Source organism: Sporothrix schenckii, assembly GCF_000961545.1.
Source record: "Sporothrix schenckii 1099-18 chromosome Unknown Cont45, whole genome shotgun sequence".
NCBI classification, from domain to species: domain Eukaryota; kingdom Fungi; phylum Ascomycota; class Sordariomycetes; order Ophiostomatales; family Ophiostomataceae; genus Sporothrix; species Sporothrix schenckii.
The window spans coordinates 155,348-172,012 of NW_015971146.1; the positions used below are offsets into that span (position 1 = coordinate 155,348).

The window sequence follows — 16,665 nt, forward strand, 5'->3', positions numbered from 1 at the left end:
CTTGTTGCGGCCACACACGCCCCTGCGCTGTCTTTTCTCGTCAGCCAATCCAACCGCTCGGTAGAGACGGTAGATAATAGGATGCACGTCATCTCCAGCAGATAACTCGCAGTACGCCACGGATCAAATTCTCATTCCTATGCCCAGTTGCCCAATTTCCAACATGACCGGCGTAAATTGTCGACCGTGAGCACTGTGCGCCCTCGCCGTAAATATCAGGAAAGGGCTTAACAGCACTTGCCGCCCTTTCCTGAGGCGTCCTCGGCAGGCTTGCTGAGTGAAATGTTGGTGCCGGCGCCGATCGTGGCCTGGGCACCATCGCCGCTGTCGAGAGCCTTGCTGGAAACAATGCGGTAGATCTCTGAAAGTGTGCGGCAGGATTAGTATTGGCAAACATAGGGCAGGGCAAGGAAAGAGAGGTGGTAACTTACCCGTCAGGATGTTCTGGAACGCGAGCTCAACATTGCTGGCGTCAAGGGCCGAGGTCTCAATAAACGACAGGTGATTTTCGCCTGCTACGGTTAGTACCGAACGCTGGGAAGCCCATCACGTTTGAGCTCAGGATATAACATACTTGCGAAAGCCTTTGCTTCCTCTGTGGGAACGGCACGCAGGTGCCGCAAATCGCTCTTGTTTCCCACCAGCATGATAACAATGTTTGCGTCGGCATGGTCTCGCAGCTCTTTTAGCCACCGTGTGACGTTCTCGTAGGTCTGGTGCTTGCTGATATCGTAGACAAGCAGCGCACCAACAGCGCCACGGTAGTAAGCAGAGGTGATGGCACGGTACCTCTCCTGGCCAGCGGTATCCCAGATTTGCGCCTTGATTGTCTTGGAATCAACCTGAATGGAGCGGGTGGCAAATTCGACGCCGATCGTGGACTTGGAGTCCAGGTTGAACTCGTTGCGAGTGAAACGGCTCAACAGGTTGGACTTGCCGACGCCTGAGTCTCCGATTAGGACGACTGGAAGAGTATGAAGAAAGAATGTTAGCGCCAGGTCCACAGGACGGCAAACTGTCATGGCAGGCCGTGACGCGAGTTCTAGACACAGCCCCGCCGTCCTCTGCCGATGTATCCGACGTCATCAGATGGGTTCGTCATGGTTCTCGTTTTGTATGTAACAGTCTGGGGGTAAGTAGGTTCACCTTTGAAAAGGAACTGCACGATCCAGAGTTAGCAAAAGCGAACAAAAATCGTCACGTCGTAATGTCGTATGGTCGTACATGGCCGGCAGCCTGGAATGCAACCGCGACATGCATTGACCGCGTGTTGGAGTAGGGAAGGCGGTGGGAGTGTAGGAAAAGGGGCGCCTTCGAAGCGTGGAGCAAACCGAGGGATCTAGGGGAAGCAAAGGGAGGGGTTGTGCTGCTCACATCATATTCGTCGTTGGCCATGGTCGCTGTTATTCGTAAAGCAGTTTGATGAGATCAAAGGTCGTCAACGTTGGTCGCGCGGGCGTGGTCGTGAATGAAGCGAAGGGTGGGTTGGAGGGAGTGCGGTTGAAAATGCAATGGTAGATTGCGGATTGTGGATGTTCCAGCGGTGGTGAGGTTCGGCTTCTTTGCAGGAGAAATAGAGGTTTGGACCGCAAGGGCTTGTTTGCTGTTGCTTTCGGCAGGGCTGGGTGGCTCCAGAACGCAAAGCTGAAGGGTGCTATTTTACAAGGCGCTTCAGTGCTAATGCTATATAATCAGCAGCCTGCAGGCAACAGAATTCTATGCCACGCACTCCGGGGAACATTTATGGGCCACTTTGTCGCTGAATTAGGGGTCGCTGGACTAGTTAGATGAGATAGTGGGCAGCCAAAACACCCCTTGTTCACGAGGGGATGTCAGTCGCTTGATACGCCCCACCACGAACGATAGTTCTGGTGGGGCGTCAAGTTAACGATCGCTTAAGTAAATAACAGCTGTTCCTTTTCGAAACGAGACCGAAGGTCTTCGAAATTTACTGGCCAAAGTAATTTGATACTTTAATCATAGCCGGCGACTTTATCTTCCGTTGCTCATTCGTTCGTATTTTCGGAAATTTTGATGCCGGGGCGATCTCTTGATATGCCGTAATACGCTGGGATGCTCAAAGCTGCCTCCTCAGCAAGGCTGCAGTTTCATTTTTTGCTCCTTTAGTACGATACGTATTTCTCTTTTGCGTTAAGCCCATACACGCTTTGCTCAAGCACGTGCACCGTCAAGATCAAGTCAAAACAATCATTCCTCCTGCCATTTCATGAGGTGCAAAATCTCATTGTGTGTTTTATTGTCGTTTTGTTTTATGCACGACACCGGACAAAAATCAACAGAGGGTTAGAATCTCGTCCATATTACGTGTAGAGCTACTGTGGCCCAAAGACATCTGGTCAATATTTAACTTTCACTGCATCAATTTCCTAGAATTTGAGGCAGCTTATAAGCTTCCATGAGCGGACTAGCATTGCTGGGGGGCAAAGCCGAATCCAAATCAACAATGGCACGCGACACGGCTATCAAATACAACTTGGCAGACTCGGGTACCGAAACAAGCACAAAAGCCGAGCAATCTGTCAGTGTCACAACAGACGACAGCGACGACAGTATCTCAGTCACGTCGACTCCATATGACTCGGAAGACCCGGACGCAGAGTATACTGTGGAGGACATTCTGGCACAGGATGACAACATGGATGGCGGCACGAAGTATCTCGTGAGATGGGCCAATTATCCACTTGAGAAGTGTACATGGGAGCCCGAGGAGAACATGGGTCCTGAATTGCTTACCGATATGTGGGAGGAGAAAAGGAAGCGGCCGGACTACGAGCCTTTTGATCTCGACTTGTATTTCGGGGCTCTCGCAAAAAGAAACAACAGGCATCGTCGCCGAAATATGAAGCGGATAAGACGTGGCTTGCCTGAGACATATCCGTTTCTGGAAAGGGACGAGGCGACTCTGAGAGAGTCTGCTGCGGATCAAGTCGATGCAGGTATTGCAGGTACTGCTACGGCTGAAGCCGCACTCTCCTCTGTTGCGGATGCACCCAGCACAACGGAAACGGAAATCGTGAATGGTGTTTATTTGCAGCTTACAGAACTTACCAACGATTATGACGACGATCTTGTTGTACTAAACGACATCTCAACCCCGGCTGCGTTAAAGTCAACGAAGAAAAAGAAGAAGAAAACGAAGGAGACCGTTTTAACAAAGGACAAAGCTGACACTTCTCCGAAATTGCACTCCAAACACAAAAATGCTGTTGAGGCTGGCCCATCGCGTCCAACAAACCGGGTTACTACATCTCTGGCAGCGTCGGTTATCCTTGAAGGAAAGTCGAAACGAAACGATAAGCGGAAGTCCATAGACGGTGAAACGAAAGCCAGTACGCCAGATACCGCGAAAGTCACTACGGGGCTGTCGGAAGCCGTTCATCGCATATCCAACCCACGGCCCTCGGGGCGGACTCTAAAAGAGTCCAGGGTACCGACAAACAAAGGGACGATCTCCTCAAGTAAAGTGACGGAGACCTTGGAAACAGCTCCCCCAAACCCAAAATCTTTTTCGGCGCGGAGATCTGCAACGACACCCCAAGCGGCAGGTAATGCTTTCATCAGCGGCAAAAAGATCCGCACCCGGGCCAATCTCGCTACCGCCATGTCTGATCCCTCGAAGCCCCAACAACTCTTTACGAAGCGACGCACGCTTCGCCAAGCCGAGATACTTGAGAGAGACAAAGTGGATGGTATCATAAAACCATCGCTGCTGTCTGGTCTCTTCCCCATCTCCCAGGGACCCCCTATCGCAACTACTTCTTCAGCGAAAGTAGTGACCCGCGAAGGCAATGTGACTGATGAACCTCCTCCATTTAGTCCAGGTTTGGATCCCATCTCGATTGTGGAGCCGGGAAAAGGTGCATCACGATCTATCCTTACCACAAATCGGCCCCAAGGAGCTGTGCCCAAACCGAAAAAGTCCGTTCACTTTTCTGATCCAAGCGGCGACGGCAATTCGCCGTCCCCCAACCGCACCCGGTTAACATCACCACCAGCAGTAGCTTTTGTTACTACAGACCATAATGACGACGACGACGACGGCAGCGTAGCTGTGGACGCTGGACTCGGGAAGGTAGCGATACCAATGCCCGACCGACCCGTGAAACTTCTATCAGGGTCGCAAAAAGTACCCGTGGAAGCTGTCTTCAGTGTTATGGCAGAACCTCAGAGCTCTGAACTTCTTCTAGACGAGGTGTTTGGGAACAATGTTTTACGTTTCGATTATTCTTGCCTAGCAGATACGCTCCTACAGCAACTGGGGGGCATTCGAGAAAGAAACATGTTTTCCGGTGACGTCAACGCAAGCTCGCAGACAACACCCAGCAGCGAGAGCTTGGACAATATAGGTCAGAGGCTGATGGTGATGAATTCCGGCCTCTTTCTTCTCAGGCCCATGTTTGCAATTTTGCTGTATCCCACACGATGCCAGTATTGGAATGAGGAAAAGTTCGGCTTCCCTATTCCCGAGGCCGGACAAACAGCTGCGCCTCTTCGATATGTCGTGTTCAAAACATATTTCGACGGATCATGTTTTCTGCGACCTCCCAATGTTGCTGCTTGTGGAGTTAACATTTCACCGAATGTGGGCGAGAGGGAGCATCTTATGAAAGTGTTCAGTGGGTTGGACCCTGGCTTATATTCTCGCCTATTTCCTCGCCGCAAGGAATCAGAAAAGATCAGAAAAAATATTTTTCTGGCATTCCCACCCTCGCTGTCTCCCAACATGCGACAACTGGCTCTCTGGGTACGTGCCAGGGATCCCAACTGTGCAATCTTCGATAGCTCGATTGCAGGAGCTTGGATGGCGTTCCGTGACAAAATCATCTTGGATTCGGATGACGGAGCGGTCGTTGTTCACGAACTAGTTCTAGACGCTATCCGCCGGTTTCCCGATCTCTATAGTCTTGTTTCTGCAGAGAACAGGGCCTGTAAATTTTGGGCACTGTCTCAGTCTGTTCTCTCACCACCGGTATTTTCCTCTGGAGGACAATATGACCTCGACGAGCCAGATGCTAATGGACGGGGCGAAAAGCTGATGAATTTTGGGAAATTTAACTGGACGCAGCTATTTCCTCACGGGCTGGCTATTTTCATTACACCAAGCTTTATTGTGTCTGAACCACGCCGCACATATGACCTCTTTCGATGGGTTTCCAATGCTCACCGAGCCGGCGACATACTCGTGACACTGGTAACTGCATGGGATATATGTGCTTTCCTCCGCTCCGTTGCGGAGGAAAAGGACCGGGAGCGGAACGAACGTCTCGGCGACAGGGCTAAAAAGGGGGGCTCGAATCGCAGAGAGGTTTCCGCTTCAACAGGAGATGTTGATAAAGAAGTGGATTGCCACCTTCGCTATGAAACGTGCCTTCTGGCCGATGAGATTTGCGAAACTCCCGAGACAGAATTTTTTCTTCCTATTGCTTTCGCTGACAATGCCATTGATTGGAACGACGAACAAAGTCTTGTCAACTGGTTTGGGTGGTGGCCATTATCGCGTCTTGACCAGTACCGACTATTTCAAGTTGTGGGCACTGATATGGCACTGAAGTACAATCATTCGGGACTCGCAATACGCACGATTACGTTGCCCAACTTCGACCCAGAAACGGTTGCTGACCCGGATGTTGCGAAACAGCGAATAAATGAGAAGGTGGAATCGGTAGCCCGACCCTCCGATACAGGGAACTCGCCACATTCAATTTTATCCGAGGACCAGCCGCAGCTGTCGCTGCAGGCCCTCCGAAGCCGACGATTTCCCAATGACTCTCCGGGTGCCTTTACTGATCATTTGATGAATTCCAACATAGATGGCAGTTTTTGGAAATTATACGGCTTTGCCGTTTGGTGGAAGAATTCAGACGAGGCCTTCCGATCTGGTTCTTTGCATGCAAGACTACACACGATACGTGACTGGTTTTCTTTTACGTGGCCGTTCATCAACTCCAAGGTTCGAACTTACATTGGATTCTTTTACTTGACCGACGACTCGAGCGACAAGCTACATATGGGGCACAGAGACAATTCCTCATTGCCAAGACATCCGTTTTTGGTCATATACCGCCCTCAACTACCGCACTTGCAGCCTTTCAAAAAAACGGAGCTGATTTTCTGGGATCCCCGAGCGAAGGACAAGTTTCAAGGCCGAGATATGCTCCACGAGACAAGGGATTTGACTGCTGGACAACGCGCGGTGGTTGATTACGTCCGAGAGTTCGGTCCTCAAAAAAACAAAGAATTACCACTTAGTCGCATATACATCGGGGGCGAGCCCTGCAGACGAAAAGAATACAAGAAGCTCATTTCTTCGCCCATGAACGAGCTCGACGCGACTATGGAGTATCTGGATCACATGGCACGCGATATTAAGAACGTCGTGCCCTCGGCCCATAAGTATCTCGAAGCTAAAGGCTATAGAGAGGTGCTGATGGTTGACGATCCAAGGGAGGAAGGATTCGTTGAAAGTGAGAACGTCAAGGACATGACGGACGCGAAGGGGAAAAGAGACAATACGAACATTGTTTTTCATGCACCGAGAGGTGAGCGGATGCGGCATATCGGATCTTCCAAATGTCGCAACCGCTTTTACGATGCTACACGGCAAGCGAGGATGAAAAATCCACGAGCGACAAAGATGGAGTTTGAGTATCGTCCTACAACAGAGTGGTATCGTGAACAAGTCGATGAGGGTCGTGGATACGACCACATTCGCGTTGACAGCTGGGAAGGCTTCTTCAAAACGTTCAAAGTTGGTACCACTGAATGACTACCGAAAATAATATAGGAATGGTAATATGCACTATCTGGGGGCAATCAAGGCTGGCCCAGTTGCCCAGTATTATTGTACAATTTTAAGACTGCTGCTGTTTGATGGGCCCCGGTCGTGAACCCTTAACTGGAGGAAACTTCACCGTGCGGTTGGGAATGTTCGTGTCGTAAGCAACGCGCCCTTCACCCGCCGGATATTCTCCTTGGCCTTGCGAATCTCGTCATCGGGCTCGTTCCGCGTCGTAGTCACGTAGCCAGGGTATTTGCTGGAACTGCCGATTGTGGAAATACTGCTTCCGTAGCCGTATATACTACTGCCAAAGCCGCCTCCATACGCATATGCAGGAGGGCGTGACAGCTTATCAACGTCTTCGCGGAACACATCAACCGTCGTCTGAATCTCAGAAAGCACATCCGAAGGACCGGCCCATCCCTGACTCAAGCTACGAACCGACACTACCAAGTTAGATAGTCGCTCGGCTTGGTAGTAGCTCTGCGAGGGTTCGTTTGCAGAGTCCGCGGCCGGTGCATTCAACGATGTGGACGTCGATGGCACGGTAGAGTCCATAGTGACCTTTGGTGCCAAGTTCGGGCTTGGAGGCAGCGACGTCTGCACGCCAATGTCACGGTGGAACACTTCCGTCGGGTCATCATATGAGCCGCTGGTTTCGGCGGTAGAAGCACCGTCGTCGTCTGCTAGTGTAGAGGCAGTAGCAAGAGAAGACCGAGCTGGCGCACCGCTGTCTCTGCTGGCCTTGGCGGCCTCGGGCACTCGAGACACGACCGTCTCGAGCTGGCCGAGAAGGCGGGTCAGATTGGTTGCAGCAGTATCGTGCAGCTCGGCGCGCGCTTCGGTAAGAGTGTCAACCATGGGCGCAAGGACGAGGCGCGCTGTCACATAGAGAAGCGACGAGACCGCGGCACTGCCGTAGAGAGCACCGAGGAAGACTTTGGGGGTTACGAGTGGTGGTGGCTGTGGCGGACGTGCCATGAACTCTGGGTATGTGACAATCGGGGGCCGAGAGGGCGTCTGTTCGGCCGAAGGGCCCCTGCTTTCTTGCGGCGTCACCGCAACTTCTGTCGTGGCAGCCGGCCCATCCTCTTCGGCCAACAGCTGGTCGATTTCTTTGGATGCCAGGCCTTTGCTGGCTAGGAAGGCGGCTTTACGTGGTCGCGATTCGTGTTGCACGGTCTTATCGCGAAGGAAGATGCGGGCTTGCTCTAGGGTCGGCGGTGACGGTTCAGTCAGCGGGGAGGCTGGATTCGCTTCGGATTCGCCATCAGCGCTCACATGACTGGCTGCGTCGAAGGACGGCGATTCCTCTTGAGATGGTGCCGTTTCAGGATGTGTCGCGGAAACATCGTTTGCCGACTCTGCAATGCTTTCCTGGGGCGCCGACGGTATGGGGCGGTCTTTTGGATCGGAGTCGGCCATGGCTGTCGATTGCGACGTGTCTGAGGTAGAATTTGTGTTGCTAGAGATGAAAGGAAGATGCGAAGTATTTGTTTGGCACGCGGTGCTTTATTTGGCAGGGGCACGGCCGAGATGATTGTATTTTGGCTGCAGCTGTAGCCTCGGCTTGCGGAGGCTTGTGCTGTGCTGGGATGCAGACTGGGCCCCATTGGTTGTGGGGCGTTCCCGAAAGTCGAAAGTTTGGGGAAGGCGCGCAGTTTCTGCCTGATATCTTAGGTGTTAAGAAGGTCCCAAAATGCCCTGTGCTAGTTTAGCTTTCTGGACGACGTGGGCTTTGGATGAGGAGCAGGTCTCCAACAGCCCGAATCTCGAAATCGAACACGCTCAAGTCTCGAAAAACACATTGCGCGTCACACGTCAGAAGAGCAAATCCAACCAGCGCATATCCCAAAGAAATCCCAATCGGGGCAGTCTAACGGCACAAGCGATATTACCACCATCTGGGCCATTCAAATCAAGCCAAGCAACGCATGCGTGCATCCAGCTTCATACGTCGATAACCAAGCCATTGATGTTATATTTCCGTCAATTGAACAGTTAGACTGCCATTGGACCATTCAGAGCCCTGCGGTCACTCCGGTACTGCCTCTAGACGTTTACAGGCCTCTTATGAACGGTTGAAATCAAGCAGGGGTAAGCGCAAACCCAAGTTTACCTGCCTTGGTGAACTGTCGACTCTGGGTTGATACCTACGGAACAGACTCGCTCCTTTTCATTCTTTCTGGTGAGACGTCCATCCCATTGCTGTTCAAGTCTCGCTCTGTACTCCAATTTCGCCTGTACTAGTAACGACGGTTGGTGACAGTGTCACAGCCAGATGCTTTTACCTTTGCACCTTCGGTCACGTTATTTTCGCTTTCCCTCTACCTTTCCTTTCCTACGTCTGTTCGGGCTGTATGGCTCTCCTGTATCCCATGGTCGTACGTATGCAATGTGATGCGGATCTTCGTTGTTTCGAAATGGCTTGCGACGTACGGCAGGACATCAAAGAGCCAGGCGTGTTGAGGGAGAAATGAGCAATTGGCTGAATGTCGATGCACGAATGCTCTCACTACCAGCGCGTCGTTGCACAAACGAACGAGTGCACTGAACTGGCGTTCCACTGGGGCCCGTCTTGGAAACAGACCGCCCTCTTATGCTCTTATCCATTTTGTGGAATATTGGGACATATCGGACGTATTATTCTGTGCCTGTTCCCTCGTCGTTGCTCCTTCATTTGGCCCCTATCATATTGCTTTACAACCAGCGGCAGTTACGCCTATCTCACGGCCGTTGCCCCACCCCTCCAACTCGGAGTCGCAGTTTGCTCTTTTGTCGTTTTCACCTGGGCATGCATTTGATCCCCTTTCTGGCCTCACTGCCTTTTCCTTCCGGTTTCTATAGTAGCCGTTCTTGCCCTGCACCATAACCTTCCACCCAATGTCGAAAAGGCGGCTTCCTTAGCAGATTCTCTCATCTACACTGCCCGGTTGACATTTTTTTGCGTGTTCATATCAATTCGCATACTATGGCATCCCGACCGCGAAGAACTGCGGCCCGACTCGCGTCTGTGGCAATTACTGACATGGCCGATAGAGACACCACAATGCCGTCACGATCAAGGAGGGGAGGCGATAGCCGGGCCACCGCGCGCGCGCCTTCGGCCGAATCCAACCTTTCGTCTGTTCGCGTCTCCAGTACTGCGAAGCGGCTCAAGAAGAGCAATGGCGTGACAGACCACCGTGATCGATCCGAAAGCCACGATGTCATTCATAGCCGCCGGCCGACCCGCGGACCGAAGAAGCGCTACATCGAGTCCGAGTCGAGCGACGACGATGACGAGGAGGAGGAGGATGAGGAAGAAGAGCAGAAGGATGAGATTCGCGTTGGCGCAAGCGATGTCGAGATGGATGCCGAGGGCGAGGCGGAAGACATGGACATCGACGCCGAAGGCGACGCAGATGACTTGCGCGACGAGGACGCCGAAGGCGATGTTGATATGGACTCTATCCCTGCAATTACGGTGTCGAAGCCGCTAACGCCGGGAAGCACAAAGGCAAAGGCAGAAGTTGCAGCGGCCAAGGCTAAGCCTGCCATCAACAAGCGGGTATCGGCAGCAAGCGGCTCCGGCAGAAAGAGGGGCCGTGCAAACGATGACGAGGACGAAGAAGAAGAGGAGGAAGAAGAGGACGATGATGACGATGACGAAGAGCTCAGCGAAAGTGAGAGCGTGCCTGAAGGCGAGATTAACGATTCTGTCGAGGTAGCGGGCGACGAGGACGCCGAAGGTGAAGACGATGACGAGGGCAATGTCGAAGGCGAGACAGAGATGGTGGCAGGTGATGAAGAGGATGCTGAGGGCGATGAGGATGATGAAGACGAAGACGACGAAGACGACGACGACGACGACGACGACGATCAGCAGGATGCCGAGGGCGAAAGCGACGGCGAAGACGGTGATGGGAGCCGCGATGGAACCCCCGACCTGACCAAAATGACGCGCCGGCAACGTGCTCGTTTCGAGGAGACACCACAGGAATATATGAAGCTGTCCGATGGTAAGTTGCATCGTACACCACAAGTGCCAGCCCCAGGAATGGCCTTTTTATTTTATTTTATTATTTTTATACCCCCCACCCCCTCTGTCGGCCAGAAGCTAACGGAAGTTCTGTGCAGAGGTCCAAGTGAAGAAGGTATTTACAGCGGAGGAACTAAGTATGCGGCGGCAGGAGATGGCGCGGAGACGTCGCAACCTCAGCGACAAGCGCAACGAAGAAGTCAAGGCCGAGACGATCAATAAGCTGCTCAAGCGTCAGGCGCCAAAGACAACGAAGAAGAACGCACAGGCCGACGACGAAGAGGGCGCGGCCGATGGATCTGGGCGTTCCGCAGCGATGTTCATCCGGTGGACCAGCAACAAGCAGGGCAACCGCGTGGGTGTTAAGAATGAGGTCTTGGACGGGCCCGTGGGAGCGCTGTTTGGCCCCCCGCCGGCCGGCAGCAGGGCGGTACCGCAGAAGATGGTCGAGGAGGTGTCATAGCTGATTACGACGGGGCCAGTATTGGCTTGCGCGTGAGAATACCAGACTCGACTCAGTTTCGACGGCACTGCAGGTCACTACTTTGGGCACTTCTTTCCATTGTTCTACTGGTTTTATTGTATTGCGATGGAGTACTTTTTGGCATAATATACAGGGCATTGACACATGCGTATCTGGTCATTTTCCATATGCAACTTTTGTTAGCCGTAGTGTCGCGATCTTCGAATCGGACCTGGCACGTTTTGGTTTTCAGCGAACATTGCACGGAGTTTCCTTAGTAATGCTCCCCCGTCCGCAAGGTTCGAATTCTTACCGGCGGCAGACCAGTTGGCACCTCATCTGCAAGTGTGACACTAGGCAAAAATAGACAGGGGTAGTCGTATTCTACAGTTGCATCGCACACCAAAAGAGACGCAATGAGGCAGACTTGTGGTTGGAGTCGACACTTGGGAGCAATATGGAGTAGAACGAGCTTTCGCCGCACAATGGTAATCCAGACGCAGTTCGTAAACAATCGCTACTAAGTGAACAGGCAATGACAGATGTATGCAAGTCAGCCTACAGTTCCCATTCGTCCACGGTGCTTGGGGCTGACTTCTCCAACTTGATAACTCTGGCCGTCAGCCGACGTAAGAAAAACTGCAGACGAGAACGGGCTTTTGGCCAGGCTCTTCTCCGCTGTTTATGGTTCTGACAGGGTCAGGCAGTGAGTTGGTCTTGTGTTGCCTTTTTATTTTCATTACAGTCCTGTCGTGCTTGGAGAGGCATTCGGAGTTGGAGTTTGTCTGGGTCGGCTTTCTCCGTTGCTCATTCCCCTATAATAGTGGGCGGGCCGCTTGGGCCAGACCATTTGATCACCCGAATTTTTCACCCACTAACGAAAGCAGAGACAAAAAAAACGAGTGAGAGAAAAGCGAGAAGAAACATCACGGACCTACTAACCCCAGGCGTCAGTGTCTCAAATAACAAACCAAACCTCTCAACCCAACGTTTGTTCCTTTGTTCTCGCTCCTGCTGACGCCGTATAGTACTCCGTATTGTCGTGCATCGCCCCATTCCCCCTCCTGTTGTGCACAGAGACGGCTTGCGTTGTCGGTGTCCGTCCCTCGCCCCTATCGTCCCTTTTGTCCTTTCATTTGCCACACAAAAAAACCTTGCCTGCCAGACAACCAACCGCCACAACAGCCCACTGACACTGGGCCCATCATCATGCTGTCCCCTGACGCCGAGGAAGGCGACTCTGGCGTGGACGCCGTCTATGATGATATCGACGCAATGGACGGCGCCGGACTTGGCGAGGGCATAACACGCCTGGGCAATGGCTTGGCTGATGCGTGTAAGTTTCTGTTACAGCATTCTTTCGTTCTTGCTTGCTTCTTTTGTGTCTCGTGTCTGTCCTCCGTATGCGTACGTGACTTGTTCAATGCTTTAATTTTCTTGCTGCCTTGCTCTTTCCCATCTTGGCCTCTCGTCTTCTTGTTGCCGTTTCCTTCCCATTGTCGTTCAGCGTAGCGTTCTTGCCCTCGTATTCTTTACGGCCTCTTCTTTTTCCTTTCAGTCCAATGCACACTTGTGGTTGGTTCGTTCCCTTTTTCGTCGTTAAGTCTCCCCCTCCTTCCGCATACCGGCATGGTGGCTAGGGTCTCGAACTTGGCGACGCCAGTTTGGGCCTCGCCCATCGTTTTCCCCTTCCTTTTTGGCTCTTCTTTCACATCCCCACTTGCGTCTGTTTTTCTTTTCGTCTTCTTGGTCCCGTCGTCCCTTGGATCGCAATTCTTTTCCTCCCATCGTTCACGTTACCCTACCTCTCTTCCCACACAAAGTACACACAAGTACACACAATTCACCGTCTTTATCCCTTCGCCAAGACATCCCCTCTCCAACTGTTCGCCCTGAATCAGCCACAACACCCCAGCCAGCTGCGCAGCTTGACGCTCCCGTCCTGTGGATCAATCTGCGCGCGACCAAGCACTGGGCGAACGACATAGATTGCGTTGCGTATTGTCTGCCAGGCAATATCACATTCCGCCTGTCAATTGTGACGCTCTGGTCTCGTGGCCACTTGGTCTTGCAGTCGTCGGGAAAACATCGTCGTTCCGTTTTTGCTCTTTTTTTCTGGTTTTGGCATCTTTTTAATATTTGTTTTACTATCTCTTTTTGGCCTCTGTCACTGTCGCCTTTTTCACTTCCTTTTTTTGGCACGTCGCTAATCTAGCCGTCTCTGCTTTCTTCGTCGTTTTCCGTTCCTAGCTGCCAGAGTCACACCACCACATGCTTTCGAACCTGCACACCAACGGAACCCACCAAACCCACAGAACCCACAAAACCCACGACAGCCTTCGCTCAAATACCTGGACCAGCCCGCCCCTGCACGGGCCCCATTGTTGGCGTCTGCACCGGACGCAATCCACTATTCGACACACCAGCACCACCGGAACCCCGCACAAGTGTTAGCGTCACGTCAAGAACCAGTCGCAGCTGCAGCAGCCGCACCACAAGGACCACTCTTGGGGCCACCTCAAGAACAACCTCCAACTGCACAACCTCCCATACTCCTGGCGCAACCAATAATAAACCACTTTTGTTCTCCAGCCCTCTCCTCCTCGCCGCCTCTATCTTCCCCCTACCTCCCTCCTACCTCGCACCAAGCTTTGCGTGTGATCTCCTCGTCACTTCCTCCTTTTCATCATTTTCCTTCATCTCAACCTCCGTTGTCGTCGCCCTCTCCGCCTCCAGATCATCTCGGACACACCACGCAACTCGCTTCCATGCCGAAGATGGTCTTTTCCGACTTGTATAAGTCACCAAAGTCCCCGTTCGCCAAGTTTCGTCAACTCCACTCTAGTAGCCAGCAACAGAGCGCCCACCTGGCCGAAGATCAGCAACCCAGTGAGCTTCTGGACTATGGTGACCCGGACCTTTTGAGCCGCGATAAGGCGAAGCAGAAGGAGGCCGTTCGCCGGTACCTCGCGGAGAAGATTCTAAATGACTGGGACTTTGCATGGCCATCCGCGGACGTGAGCAGTGCCTACACAGGGGCGGCCAAGGCACGGGCCCGGGCCATACAGAAGCGGTTGGTACGATCTGAGCAGGTCGGGCTTCTTGACCCGTCCGAGACGTTCGCCAGCCCACTTTCGCCCGTGGATGGCAACGCACCGTTGTCCCTGGCTGCTGTGTCGGCAGCTGTGGCTGCAGACGCTGCCGCTGAAGCTGGAGCCGGGGACGAACCAAATTTTGACGAGTTCGACTCGGACGCCGAGTCTGTCTACAGTACAGTCTCTGAGGATGCGATCCACTTCCGGCCACGCGCGGAGTGGACGTCGGATCTGTCCGAGGACGAGAAGCCTGGAGCCTACTACCAGAGAATGCCGACATATGTACATTCGCCCTTCCGCTTCGACTCGCCCGACGCAGTGGGCACAGCGGTCAACATACCGGCCGACGAACGGAAGGCAAAGGCCCGCCGCGACCTGCGAGCAGAGATTGTGTGGAACGAGGGACTCGCCTGTTTCACTGCCCGCCGTGATGCATGGACCGGTGCCCGCACCGTGCACCTGAAGCCCGCAAAGCCAATTGCACCCACGTCGCCTGTGTCACCTCGGCGCGGGCTCTTCCGCTTCCACAGCCATACAAAATCCGAGCCTGCACCGGTTGCCGCCGTCCACACCAATGCTGTTGCCGTCGCTGCTGGTGGGAAGACCAACGGCCAGGATTCGCATTCTGCGTCTACAACGCCAACGGCACCGGCCCAGTCGAACAGCCCTCCGGGAAGAGCGTCGAGCACCATGCCATTGTCCCCCGTCACATCCAACTCGCGGCACTCCCAGCACTCCCAGCATTCTCATCAATCTCAGCAATCTGCTGGCCAGGAGACGGTCGCTACCACTCCGATGACGTCAGACTGCGGTGGCGGCGGTGGCGTGGACGGTGCTATGCTGCAGCAGTCGGCCTCGCGTACCAGCGTCGCCTCGGCGCAACTTGGGCTCACGCGTAGTCGTGCCTCACGTGCCAGCCGGACTCACCCTGATTATTCTGTCGAAACTATCATTCCTGTGGCCCCCCCTTTGCTACCACCTGGCAATCCTATGCGTGCGTCAATTACGCCCGCTATCTACCTTAGCCTCTACGACAAGCTTGTCTCGAGCTCGTTGCAGCCATCGTGCCCTATCAACCTGAGTGACATGATCCGCTCATGTGTCTCTGGATGGAAACGCGACGACGAGTGGCCTCCTCGCCCCACCGAGATGTCGGCACCAGCTGTTGCTGCCATGTCTGTGGCACTGCGCAAGAAGCGCCGTGATGAGCAGCGAGAAATCCAGAAAGACAAGCGAGACACGGCGAACCACGTTGGTGATGCTGGGAGCGGTGGCCTTCCGTCGCCCGGCCTCACTCGCCGCATGTCCAACTTTCTCGGTGGCAAGCCGTCGTCCGGTAACATTATCCTACCGGCGACAACTGCAACACTTGCTGGTGCCGGGCCTACCTCGCCTCCCATTGACGAGAAAGACGACGCCGGCATCAATGGCCAGCGTGGCATTCGCCGCAGCCTCCAGCGTGTGCTTGGCCTGGGTTATGTGGCTCACGGCGGAGGTGGAAACACGAATGCGAGCATTGGCGGCCACGGCCACTCGCTGTCCGTCGGCTCCGTCGGGCAGTCCACAAAGCAGATCTAACGCCATATATGCCGCCATATATGCCGCCATATATGCTTCTTTGCAGCGCTGTTTATTTTGCCAGTGCATTTTTACACTGTACCCGGAACTGGAACAGATACCCCTTTTTTCTTTGATTTCAGTTCGGGCCTGGGACGCCATTTTGGGTATTTTCCTGTCGTTTGCTTTGTTTGTCTCCTACCCAGTTCCAAACGCCATATATACCCATTTTTATACATTGACGTCGCTATGTAGCTGTGCCTGTCCATGTGTTTTTGGTCTCGTCATCTTCTGCTCTTTTTTTGGTTACGTTTGCTCATTTAATACGTCACTTTGATTGAACGAAAATAATAGTAATATATCTTGACACAAAATCACAAATGCACATTGGTAAATGGCACGCATCTGTTTGCCTATTTCAGCCTCTGTGGCACAGCGTGCCTCCTCAATTTCTCGTGCGTCGCTCAACATGTCGACTAGCGGCCCATTCCACGCCAAGCGACCGGGCTGTGTTGCTTTTCGCGTACCTAACTGACACCCTCAGCCTGACACACCGAGTCATACGACTTGTTGCTGTCAAGCCACAGTTCATCGCCAGCGAATCTCCCACGGGTATTGCCCCACGGGCCCACGCTATCTTGGGGAAACCAGCAAGACCGAACCCCTGTTTGGACGCAGCCAAGCATACGCCTAACGCCTCCGGATCCAGAGGTGCAGAAAGAGGGTGTGC

The 16,665-nt window shown here is 53.3% G+C and overlaps 5 protein-coding genes across 5 annotated transcripts; 3 read left to right on the top strand and 2 right to left on the bottom strand.

Annotated features, from left to right (window-relative positions):
• Positions 1-227: 227 nt before the first annotated feature.
• SPSK_00321 (Rab family, other) lies at positions 228-1,022 on the bottom strand (the record flags this gene model as incomplete). Its single annotated transcript, XM_016727295.1, has 3 exons — positions 228-361; positions 432-512; positions 575-1,022. 3 exons carry the CDS (start codon positions 1,020-1,022, stop codon positions 228-230), a joined length of 663 nt encoding a protein of 220 aa, XP_016586607.1.
• A 1,442-nt stretch (positions 1,023-2,464) lies between these two features.
• Positions 2,465-6,787, top strand: SPSK_00202 (uncharacterized protein; the record flags this gene model as incomplete). The annotated part of the gene is made up of 1 exon (XM_016727180.1): positions 2,465-6,787. One exon carries the CDS (start codon positions 2,465-2,467, stop codon positions 6,785-6,787), a length of 4,323 nt encoding a protein of 1,440 aa, XP_016586608.1.
• A 141-nt stretch (positions 6,788-6,928) lies between these two features.
• On the bottom strand, positions 6,929-8,224 carry SPSK_00285 (peroxisomal membrane anchor; the record flags this gene model as incomplete). Its single annotated transcript, XM_016727259.1, has 1 exon — positions 6,929-8,224. The coding sequence occupies one exon, from the start codon at positions 8,222-8,224 to the stop codon at positions 6,929-6,931; it is 1,296 nt and encodes a 431-aa protein (XP_016586609.1).
• A 1,546-nt stretch (positions 8,225-9,770) lies between these two features.
• On the top strand, positions 9,771-11,283 carry SPSK_00268 (Ino eighty subunit 2; the record flags this gene model as incomplete). The annotated part of the gene is made up of 2 exons (XM_016727242.1): positions 9,771-10,800; positions 10,919-11,283. 2 exons carry the CDS (start codon positions 9,771-9,773, stop codon positions 11,281-11,283), a joined length of 1,395 nt encoding a protein of 464 aa, XP_016586610.1.
• A 2,768-nt stretch (positions 11,284-14,051) lies between these two features.
• SPSK_00246 (uncharacterized protein) lies at positions 14,052-15,956 on the top strand (the record flags this gene model as incomplete). The annotated part of the gene is made up of 1 exon (XM_016727223.1): positions 14,052-15,956. The coding sequence occupies one exon, from the start codon at positions 14,052-14,054 to the stop codon at positions 15,954-15,956; it is 1,905 nt and encodes a 634-aa protein (XP_016586611.1).
• Positions 15,957-16,665: the final 709 nt, after the last annotated feature.